Here is an 11,615-nt window from a genome sequence, read left to right as displayed (position 1 = left end):
CAGGCAGGCTGGGGAGCTGCGTAGTGTGTTATTTTTGTTTTCTTGACGGTTTGGTTGGTCAAACAGGCAAAACGGCACAAACGGGCCATTTTGGGGCCAAATCGGTGTGCTATAACCCACAGTTTTTAGGGTGAGCTCGGGGTTCGAACTTGATTTTGGCCGAAAATTGACCTGTCTGCCCCATGCATGTTGGGGAGCGGCCTAGTGTAGGCTTTCCAAACGAGCTTTCCAAACCAAATCAATTGAGGTGAGCCCACGATTCTCAAGGGGTGGGCCCTAGGCCAAATCTAGACAAAGATCAAACAACAGCCGTCCAACAAGCTGTGAAGTGGATCTAGGTGGTCCAACGAGGCCGCTTAAGCCATTTTGCAAGTAAAATGAGTAAAACGACAAGAAAAAACTTTTTTGCGAGCCATAATAGAATTTTCCTACAATTGTAGTTCACAATTTTTGGGGTCAAGTGCAATTTGCCGCGATTCTCCTTAATAAAAGTCATGAACTTCCATTCCACGTAAACATCCCTGACTTGTTTGTATCGTAATACTATTTATATAAAATGATTTCATTTTTAACGTAAAAAGATAGTCACAAACCACAGCATAAACACTCCTAAATATGGGCGTACATGAAGTGGTTTGGTCAATTCAATTTTGTTGGTCTTTTCCGTTTTCTGTCAATTTTTTGAATCACATAAATACTACTACAAATAAAATTAAAAGCTTCTAAGTGGGCCTCCTCTTACTCTCAACAGCTTCCGTAAGTTTCCTTCCAAGTGCAAATGCCAACGGAGGTGGAACAGCATTTCCTATTTGCCTGTGCTTCTGCAAAATGTTACCAGCAAATTGGTAGCTGTCTGGGAAACCCTGCAATAGAAGATATTATTATTATCCCATCAAAGGCCTCCATCGTTATTGAATACAACACACTTTCTGCACCTATTCACCAACTTTGAGTTGTTTCCTCTTTATGTTTGAAAATGATTACTTTTATTTCCTTAGCAAGCTAGATATAAGTTCCAAATTGTCATGCACTGATGAAAGACTTCACTCAATTTCACCTCAAACTATGCATCAACATCTTCAGATATTCTAAAATGTGTTAATTTTGTAAGACTTACTTGAGAACGTGCACATTCACGGACTGTAACAATCCTGTCTTGCTCTGGATGAAAGCACATCCCCACCTTACCCATTGGCTGGGGGTCGGTAATGGAAGTAGGAAAGTTGCCATCCCAATCCAACCTTCCAAAGAGCCCCTTCCACTGGTTGTGCCTCTTGGCAGTGTTAGGCAGGCACCATGGAATCAAATCAACTAGTTGACCATTAGATAGTTTAACCTGCAACACAAAACACAAAAATCTTATAAACCTACTAAACACTTGAAATCATAACGTAGATATTATTTCATCAAAAGCACTGCATGACTTCCACAACACCTTTTCATCCTGAAGGTCACGCCAATCAGCTCCTGGATGCTTCGGGATTCTTTGGCACCTGATTAGGTTAAGCTCGTTCATCTCTTTTGAAATGTGATCTGATAATATTATTGAACTGCCCCGAATTTTCTTTTGGAACCAGGATACTGGGTCACCTTGATACTGCATTAAGGAGTAGCATAAATAACAAAGTAAGAACTAGAGCATGACGTGATTGGGTAATCTATAGACATAAAAAGCAGCATTGCCATTTCTTTCCAGTTCTCTAGTTGATTCCTGGAAAAGCGGAAATCAAGTTTAGTACCTCTATACAATTCTTGGATGCCCCATTGCCAACAGCAGGAAGATCTCCTATTGTGTCTCTGACAGTAAGTGAACGGAATGGAGCTCCACTTGCAGTACTCCTCACAGCTGCATAGTGTGAAGTTTCAGATAATGTGATTTTTAATTCTGGGACAGCAAAAACATGCATTGGTTCTGGCCACTCTGGAAGAACCTCCTCTGGGGAGGCGGCCCAAATAAATGCTCTCTTCCTAGACTGAGGAACTCCAAACGCTCCAGCTTCAAGGATACCAAACCTAACCTGATCACAAGGAAACTGATTCAGTTTTGATAATTAGCAATATATATGCATAAACATGTGTGTATATGTATGTAGAGAGAGAGAGAAATATGGACCTGATAACCCATCTCAAGAAGGGAAGCAACAGTTAAGCGAAATGTTTGTTTTTGGTTGAACGACACAAAATTTCTAACGTTCTCCAAGAGAAAGAACTTAGGCCGATAATAATCAGCGAAGGACAAAAATGCCAGAATCATCTCACACTGAACTTTACTCCAGGTGCTCTGATTAAATCTATTCATTCCAGAAAACCCCTGCAAAAGAACACACCATTTAAGCTACAAGGTTTTCTAAACATCAGGCTAGATGTGAAAGAGCTTAACAAACCTGACAAGGAGGGCCTCCATTTATGAAATCAACTTGTCCAGGCAGTGGCAAACTATTCAGTTCGTTTTCATCCATTGCTGCAGCTAATTCAGAAGCCTCTGGAGTTGAGATACAGTCATCAGAATCTCCGCACTTCTGCATGACAGCTCTGAATTGAAACCATTATCGGGTCATTACTGTTATGTACTTAGATATGTTCATAAAGGAAAGAGAAAATATTTTATACCCAAAGACCTACCTTAGAATCACATTGCAATTATGTATGAACACCTTTGTCTTTGGATGATTAAGTCTAAAGGCATCTCCAGCAGGTTCTTCATATTCAATTGCCCAATTTGTATCTGTGATACCTGAAAGAATGAAACTTTTAGACAAAAGTTCAACCTTCATCCATTAAAACTACAAATAAGCAGAGAGAATGAATGATGTTACCCGAATGCTGCAGCCCCTCAGACAAGCCACCACAACCAGCAAAGATATCTAGTGTGGCCAAACGGTTCTGTGGAGAAGCTTCATTAAGTTCCTCAACTTCGTCCTCTCCTTCTTTGCCCTTCCCCTTCCTCTTCCTAGATGTTGCATCATCTAGCTTAATTTTTGAGAATCTCAGCTTTATCTGAGCTGGTAACTGCTCAAAAGTATAATTAACTTAAATTTCACAAGAAAAATAAAATTTAAAAACAAAGGTAGAATGCATTATGCTAAAAGGACTTTGACCAATTGCTGCCAAAATAAGATTGCATAAGTTATGATATGGGTACCTTTTTAAGGGATCCATTCAATGGATCATACAAATATTCACAAAAGAAAATATGATCGAAAATGGCAGGGGCATCTTCTGACGAAATATCATACTTCTTCCTCACTTCGCATTTTCCTTTGATTATTTCTACAGGAACTGCATGTATTTCCTCGCTGTAATAGATCTGGAAGAGCAGCAATCAGAAAGTCACAAGTGCAGGAAGGTTTGCATGGGAAGGAAGAGAAGTAAAGTCCCTTAATAATTACCTAGCTGATTAAAACAAACTTCCTAACATGACATAGTAAAAGAATTATATATTTACAAGTCTAACCAGCTATTAGTGTGGAAACAAGTTATAGTATTATGTAGCATATACCTCCCGGATATCAGAAGAGTATGCCTTATCTGAAGAAATATCCTCCGGTCTGAAGAATCTCCTGACTTTGACGTTTGTAGAATCTACTTTAGCTTGTTTAGATCCCTTAGGACCAACAATTTCTAGTAATTGACATACTACATAGGCCATCAACCCCACATTTCTTCCAGCTTTGAAAGTTCCACTTCCCTCCCTTTCTGCAGCAAAGTGATCGGGGCTTACATAAACAAAGTCATCAACTGAATACTCAGTCCCCAGATATACAAAACTGGAGTTGGACATATCCAACTTAAAGGATTCCTTTTCCTGATCAGTTCGCTGCAACTCACAGGAGTAGCATACACCATTACCAAGACCCATCTTATCAAAGGGGAGTGTGAAGAAAGCACCTCTTTCAGGGCGATAAAAGCTTTTGCAATAAAATTCAGTTGGCAATCCCTTCCTCTTCCTGTCCTCTGCTTTTGATCTATCAAGTTTATCAGCATCAGCATTTGCTTTTCTATGCTGGTGTCCCCAGGGCATCATTCTGATATTGACATCTATACTTTCTCGGATATCTCCTAGTTGCAGATCCATGCATTCATTGATCAAAAATACCTCTCTCTCATTAGCTGCATTCCCAAGTACAGTGTCATTTCCTCGTTGCATCATTCTTCCATGAATCATTTTGCTACCATCCAATTTCTCAAACATGTATTCAACAAAGTAAATAGAAGGAAGTTCATCTGGTTCAACATGTTCCACTAGAACGGAATCCCCAGCAGCAATCTCATTTCCATGAACTCTAGCCCTTTTAAACAAAAGTTCACCATGAGCTGTTTTACCAATGGATTCCCCATCCCAGTTTATGTCTTTGCTGTCAGAACATGACTTAATATGCCTTCTTGTAGAGGAAGGTGTATAAGTTTTCTCTGGAACATCCAAGTTCTCCTCCAGAGCATCATCCTCTTCATTTTCCTCTTGCTCATTTGCTTCTTCATCATCCTTAACATCACAATCAACCACCTCGTTTGACAACTCAGGTGAGTAATTGGAATAGTATTCCCCCCAGATTCTGTTGATTAGCCTTGTTGTAGTAGCCTGCATAGCTTTCCTTTTTACAGATGGTGCCATAGATGCTCTAGGATTTAAGTTCTGTTCATGTCTCTGCATCAGCTTCTTCCTCTTAATCACCCATTTTGTATGGTGCCTCTCTTCCATTTTCTTTGAGAGACCAATTGCAAATGCACAATTCTTAATGCTTACATCAGGAAATTCAGAAAACTGCTGCAAAATAATTTGCCCATGTACAACCACATACCTTTCCACCACATCTATATTAGATGATATATAAGCAGGATGGCCTTTATTGAAATCAGAAACCTTTTTAATAACATCTCCAAAAGAAAGTCTAGCCACACGACTCTGTTCCTTTAACAAAGTAATGATGCTCACTGCCAGCCTTGCGGTCTTTATGACTGGTTCATACCAAGGAGCATACTGTTTCGAAGGCTTCCCAAGCCTATACCTGAAGAGAAATAGTAAAGCATCAAGAATAAATCCACCAAGCAAAAACACAGAAAGAAAAATAGACGAGTTCAGGATATAAAAATAGCAGTCCCGGCTATTGGCATCACAAATGGAAGTACATGCAAAATAATTCAATCACTTCAAGTAATTAATTGTAATACCAGGCCATATCAGTCCGAATGGATATAAAGATCATCGAGGACCCAAACTCAATCATCCATTCTTTTATTGCGCTCAAATAAATTGGCATTCCATCAATCTCAGCTGATCCAGAACCACCTGAAGAGGAATGATTAGCATCAGTGTCAAAATTGTATCCAGAACCATCATCAGCAGTCATCACTCCAGACCCAAAAATGGTTACATCAATATCAGCACATGGTTTCATTGGCAGGAGCTCCAAAGAAATTAGCCTTGAGTCCGAGTTGTACAATGCCCAATTATGAAGCATACTGCGAGGCAACTCATCGACATGGTATGTATCAAACCCACTGTCGAAGACAATATACTCATCAGTCTCTTCATAAGATGTTCTGTAATATGCAGGTAAAGGATAATCACTTGCAATCTCATCCTCATTGATCTTGATGTAAAATTTGCTCAATGAGGAAGATGTATTGCGGCTTTTCTTCTGCTTCAAGGAGCGCCAGTACTCTTCTTCATGCAACAATTTTGCCAATTTCAGATCGTCCTCCTCTTGCGCTGGACCATTAGTCAAACCAGATTGATCTATCTTGTCTTCCACAATGCCTGCTTTTGGGCCTATGCGGAGAGCCTTACCAGATGATATAGGCTCTGGTTGTGCAAGCATTTCCTGCTTGCCGCTTTCATCTCTAAGGGAAGCCAGGACAGGTAGCTCAACAAAAAGTTGATCAGTCTTTTTTGATGTATCATCCAGACCAATAAGTTGCTTATAGATGAACTCACCCTGAGTGACGACAAAGTCCCTGATGGATACACCACCTGAAAAGCATTTTAAACCATTCATCGCTCTGACAACCCCTGCAAGCAACTCGTCAAGGCTTAAATCAGGATTTCCTCCAGATGATTTTGAAAGCTTCTTATAAACCTCAACGCAAGCTGTTGCCTTGGCAAAGAAGTGGTCATAAAACTTCTTATAACTACCCGAGGGTTTTATACAATCATAATCAGCTGTCTCAGTTGAGATCCAAATAACAGGAGTTCCATCTTCATAGCCAGAGATAGCCCATTCTTCAATACGCCCGAAACCTTCACATCTAATTCCTTTTGCTTTTTCTTTGTCAAGACTGTCCTCAAGTGGTAAAATGAGACCACTGATAAACAGATCGTCAACCTCAGACATTCCAAAAGGTTGTGGCATTCCTTCAGAGTTGTGAAATACAAAATCTGTTAGTCTTCTACAGGGTCGTTGAGACTCTTGTAGACCCGCAGTTAATCTAATGGCCACGTCCTCTTCCTCTACACAATGGTCCTTCTTTGTTTCAATCACCAAAGAATTTTTTGATAAATGAACAGATTTCTCTTTAAAAGCTGAACAGGCAGCAGCTCGCTTAGGCCTTTTACGTGCAGCAGTGGGCTCCTCACTAGTTTCAGAAACAGGTTGTTTCTTTTCTTTCTTATCAGTCACAGATGCCTTCCTTTTTGACACAGAATCTTGTTTGCTTTTGTCCTTTTTGTATCCTGATTAATCAGCGAAAAAAACAGAGAAGGATAAGCCATAGCAAGAAGACCAAATATGTTTCTGTTATCATTATCGGTACAAACACAAAGCACTTTAGGAAATTTTGTACAGGGTGGACCAGAAGCTAAGAAAGAGGCTTTCTGAATTTCCTGTGAGTGAGATAAAGAGCCTTTATTGAAAAGCATGATGTGGAAGTGAACACCAAAAGAAGCAGCAAAATTAAGAAAACACAGCACTCAAAGTTATGTCAATACACTTAATATGAAACAACATTTCATGCACTAGAATAAGCACTACAAGCATAAATGCTAAGAGGAATGATATACACATGGGAAAAAAACATTACAAGCTAGTGAAATAGGCACATTAAATATTTGTCATTTCAAGAGTAGACCGTTTTGGCATAAGATTGCTTTGCTGGCTCTAAAAGCTGTAAATAGCACAAGTCACTGCACCGTGAAAATTTGTTAAGTTTTTTTAATCCACCCCAAGCATTATTTCTAAGAGGCCAATACAGAGATATTGTGCATACAAGAAACACAACAGACAATCCTACCCTTAAAGCAAATTCTTAAGTATGGACATCAGAAAGAAGCAAAGAGGATATTTACTCCAAATCTCTTAAGGTATCAACTAAGAGACTGGATTGTGGGTGTTCATGTTTTAGCACTAATCCAATGTATAATCACAAACATAAATTTATCATACTTATTTAATTTTATTTGTTGAAGGGGAGCACTCGAGTAACTGATAAAGTTGTTGCCTTGTGACGAGGAGGTCATGAGTTCAAGCCTTGGAAACAACCCTTTGAAGAAATGTGTTGCATACAATAGATCCTTGTGGTCGGACCCTTCCTCAGACCTGCGCATAGCGAGAGCTTAGTGCACCGAGCTGCCCTTTGTTTTTTCTTTAATTTTATTTGTTGGTATTTAACTACATTAAGCATGACATGGAGCAGTTACAGTTACAGCCTACAGCCTACAGAGGACATAACGCTTGATAGGAAGGTGTGGAGAACGCGGATTAGGGTAGAGGGTTAGTGGGTAGGAGTGTGCCCTTACTAGTCGTATCCTCGAGGAGCACTGCATAACTACAAAAAAATCCACAAATAGCTCTATCAAATTAAAGACATGTGGCAAATGATTTCTGCTAGAATATAAAACCAATATATGATATGTATACAAACAATGCCAAAATAGATTACCATGAGATCGTAATAGTTGAGGAGGAAACTCTTCTTGCAACTAAAGAAGATCTTGGGGGTTTGCCAAACAGGAATACAATAGATTATGGACAGTTTACTAGGATAATTCTGTGAACTATAGTGCAAACAAATTGAGATGAGATCGATTTAGGAAGAATTCTCAGTATGTGTTGCTGCTGAGACTGGAAAAGTTGTTTATGCCATAGTAACTTCACTAGATTATTGAGTTGAGAAGTATGTTCCTCTTTGAATGGATTTGGTATAAGTGAGAATAGTTTTTAGAAAGAAAATAAATACTACCCATAACTAGGAAACATTAACACTTAGGTTAAAATGGTAGGGGCCAGTGGGCAAGCAGCAAAAGCAGTGGTAGTTTAACTAACTGAAATTCATTTAAATGCAACTATATGTCCTTGGTGATAGTTTCTATGGTTCAAGGTGGATATAATAGTTGACCTGACCAATATTAGACCAGTCTCCATTTCAAGATCCCAAAAGAGAACCAAACTTGGTCTTAACAACATTCCTCCAGCTGTTCATGAATCAAACTAAGTCCTACCAATACTCTCTGTGCAGAGAGAATAATTATGGATTTACTTAACCACACAAGCCTCCTAGTAAGTCTTCCTACCACCCACCTCCAACTTATTCAACTAAACAAGCATTCATAATAAAGGGCCTTTGATGCTCAAATTGGAGGACCGATCCCCACAATGTATCGTCCAGCCTGGAAATGGGTGAGGCAGAATTTCTGGAAAGTAGGAAGAGAATCCAAGAGGCCCTTATCTTTTTGTCATTGTGCATACACCAACAGAGTCCACACACGTAGGACTTGGTAAGCGGCACATGATCCGGCATCTCATAAACAACAAATTTGTTAACGGGGCAGAATTAAGAAATCAATCCCCACAAGATATTGATCCTTTTGCACATTGGTGAAGCAGGATTTGTCCTTAAAAGGGGCTTTGTGAGGTAAAGAGGGGAGGGAGCTTATAAATTGTACAAGGCCCTCATCATTGGTCGATGTGGGACAAGGTCCCATACACCAATAATGCCAATACATCAGAACTGAGAACTGCTGTTATACAGTCAAGTAAACATCAAACATTTGACAGGAGATCTGAGAAGCATATATTTCCAGAGAGGACAAAATGCACACCGTGACCTCTTCAGAGTGTGTACTCTAACATCATTCAAAGGTCATAAAGAACAATGTTGAATTAAACTTCCCCTTTATTTCCAAAAAAGGTGCAAGGAAAAGGTTTCCAAATAAACTCCCACAGCAAGATCAAGCTCATAAAATGCAATTACTCAATACTAGCAAAAAAAGTAACTTTTAAAAAAATTTTGAGAGAACACGTGCCTCAACTCTATGGCGGAAAAATGAGAAATCACGACCACAAACATTACTAATCATCTTACTAGTGATAGGCAGACCTACGTGGTAGGCGCCAAAGTGCTCCCATCAACCCGCGCAACTTGTAACAGTTAGACAGAAAATATTGAAAAACAGCTATAATGAACTATTGAGCGCACCCATAAACAAAAATGTCACCAAAACATTAGCCACACAGCATGTGAGAAGCAGCGACAGTTCAATTCTCTTTCGTGAAACAATTCTTTCTAAAAAGTTTTGACTGATTTCATACTTCAAACTACAAGGTCAACACTATTTTTCATCTTTCTTGTCAACCTTGACATTTTGCTGACTTCCTGACCATTTCTTTTATATTTATTTTTCACTTTTTCTATTTCCTGTATCTGATTCAATAGGACGAAAAACTTAAGCATCCAGAATATTTACTTTGTAACTCAATGATGCTATCATATATTATTTTCGAAGTGTGAACGTTCTTGTGATCTTTTTTCATTTTTTTTTTTCAAAAGGCCACAACAGCATTTGATTATATTGATTTTTGAAATTATTATTAAGATCAGTTTCAAGCTTGAAAAAGTAGTTTTCAGCAATTTTACAAGTGAACTTGTTTTTCTCCACAGAAAAAAACAAATTTTTATAAAGTTAATTGCATATACAAGCATAACTTCAACTTCCCAATACCTCTTTTCAACTTTCTTTCAAGTGTACTACTTTATTTTCAAATATCACATTTTTATGTCCAAACGCCTCCTCAATGACTGGAAATCTTTTCCTATTTTTGCAATAATAATATTAAATGTAGTTTTCTCAATTATGACTAGTAACAAGGAGTCTTTTTTTGTAGCAATTATATAACTTGTCGTTTTCTTATTAACATTTAAAGTGAGCACCCACGACCTTAAAATCTTGGATCCACCACTGCTACCAATGAAGAAGCAAATACTAATAAAATGCTTAGTGGATTCTCTAGCCTGAGTATAAAATGTTCCAGATCTCGTCCATTTAGTATAAGTACTTCAATATGGGAATCTTAGGAGCTAGGTTGGTTGGCTACCAATTTTCACCTTGTTTGTGAAGGTTTGATTCCCCAACCCGTAATCCCCTCCCCATTTCCCCTTTTTTCTTTTTTTTCCTTTTTAAAAAGAAAAAGTACTTCAAACTCTCAAGGGACCAACTAAATTCGGGCATTGACATGTAATGATGGAAATCAATCAAATGAGCTTCCTTAATTAGTCTAAAGATTTTCATCTTACGGTTGTGTTGCAAAGAAACTCCCTGCCACCAACAAGAGGACAACACGATTACATGCATAGAGAAATAAATCTATGTCCTAAACCAGCAACACAAACATCCCCATTTTTGTCCACATTTTAGCTTTAAATCAATCAGTTCATGCAGCCAAAGTAGCATCACTATTGTTACCCCTGAAAACCATAACTACATTCATAATTCCACATACCCTCAGCAAATATATCGCCCACCCAATTTCACAAAAGGAAATAGATATGTTCAAAAAAAAAAATCATCTATTGGAAAAGCAAAAAACAAAAAGAAATTACCAGCATCAGTATCCAGCGCCGCCAGAGAACCCATTTCGATGAAGATCGATTTTACGGGTCTGTCCGTCAATGTCTTTTCTTACTCTCACTCTTAACTACCCTAGTTCACATATTATGATAAAGTATTAATAATTTATTCAGTGTATTTGGTGGCGGGGGGGGGGGAGTGAATAGGCGGGAGTCTATTGGCGCCACTTGGAATTTTTGTGTGTGAAATTCAAAGGAATTTCTATTCCAAATTCCAAAATAGGAAGGAAAAAAAAAAACTCTTTTTGGTCGTCCTTACAGTGTGCGGGACATAATTAGAATATAAACGCATCCTGCAGCAATTGGCTTGGTCAATCTTGCTACAATTTAATTCACTTCCTGAAATTCATTATTTTAATCATGGGAAATAGGGTGTCGTTTGGTTTGAAAATGATTATTTCGGAATAATTAATACCAGAACTAGTTATCCCGAAATTATCTGGGATAACTTATTTCACCATGTATATGGGATAAGTTATCCCGAGACTAAGGGGAAAATAGTGGGATAAGTTATTTCGGATTGGATTAATTTCCCCAACCAAACAAAGGAAAACGTGTTTTTTTATTTTATCCTGTGATAACCATTTTCAAACCAAACAACCCCTAGAAGTATTGGTGAAGATTTAGGGGTGTTTAGTCGGGAAATTAATTATCTTGGGGTCGGCTATCTGAATTAGTTATTTTATTTATAAAAACAACAAAAATAATATTATAACCTCGAAATGAATTATTTCATTTATTTTATCCAAATTAAATATAGGGATCAACTCATCATA

At 38.3% G+C, this 11,615-nt stretch overlaps 1 protein-coding gene across 1 annotated transcript; it reads right to left on the bottom strand.

Annotated features, from left to right (window-relative positions):
- Positions 1-526: 526 nt before the first annotated feature.
- On the bottom strand, positions 527-11,158 carry LOC107866735 (DNA (cytosine-5)-methyltransferase 1B). Its single transcript, XM_016712687.2, has 12 exons — positions 10,813-11,158; positions 5,170-6,670; positions 3,500-5,006; positions 3,143-3,307; positions 2,817-3,009; positions 2,623-2,734; positions 2,385-2,532; positions 2,114-2,311; positions 1,740-2,018; positions 1,436-1,597; positions 1,118-1,336; positions 527-863 (listed from the first exon to the last, which is right to left on the bottom strand). The coding sequence occupies exons 1-12, from the start codon at positions 10,844-10,846 to the stop codon at positions 723-725; spliced, it is 4,659 nt and encodes a 1,552-aa protein (XP_016568173.1). The 5' UTR covers positions 10,847-11,158; the 3' UTR covers positions 527-722.
- Between the last annotated feature and the right edge of the window lie 457 nt (positions 11,159-11,615).

This window comes from Capsicum annuum, chromosome 4 (assembly GCF_002878395.1).
Source record: "Capsicum annuum cultivar UCD-10X-F1 chromosome 4, UCD10Xv1.1, whole genome shotgun sequence".
NCBI classification, from domain to species: domain Eukaryota; kingdom Viridiplantae; phylum Streptophyta; class Magnoliopsida; order Solanales; family Solanaceae; genus Capsicum; species Capsicum annuum.
The sequence above is the reverse complement of the archived record's forward strand: the minus strand, read 5'-3'. Positions and strand labels throughout refer to the sequence as shown.

What these genes read in the sequence shown, in the direction of transcription:
- LOC107866735 (XM_016712687.2), bottom strand. Translation starts at nt 10,846, where the DNA reads ATGGGTTCTCTGGCGGCGCTGGATACTGATGCTG. An exon ending in ATTCGGACTGATATGGCCTG is followed by an intron (nt 5,007 to 5,169) that starts GTATTACAATTA and finishes ATTTCTCTTCAG; the next exon opens with GTATAGGCTTGGGAAGCCTT. An exon ending in GTGAATGTGCACGTTCTCAA is followed by an intron (nt 864 to 1,117) that starts GTAAGTCTTACA and finishes CTTCTATTGCAG; the next exon opens with GGTTTCCCAGACAGCTACCA.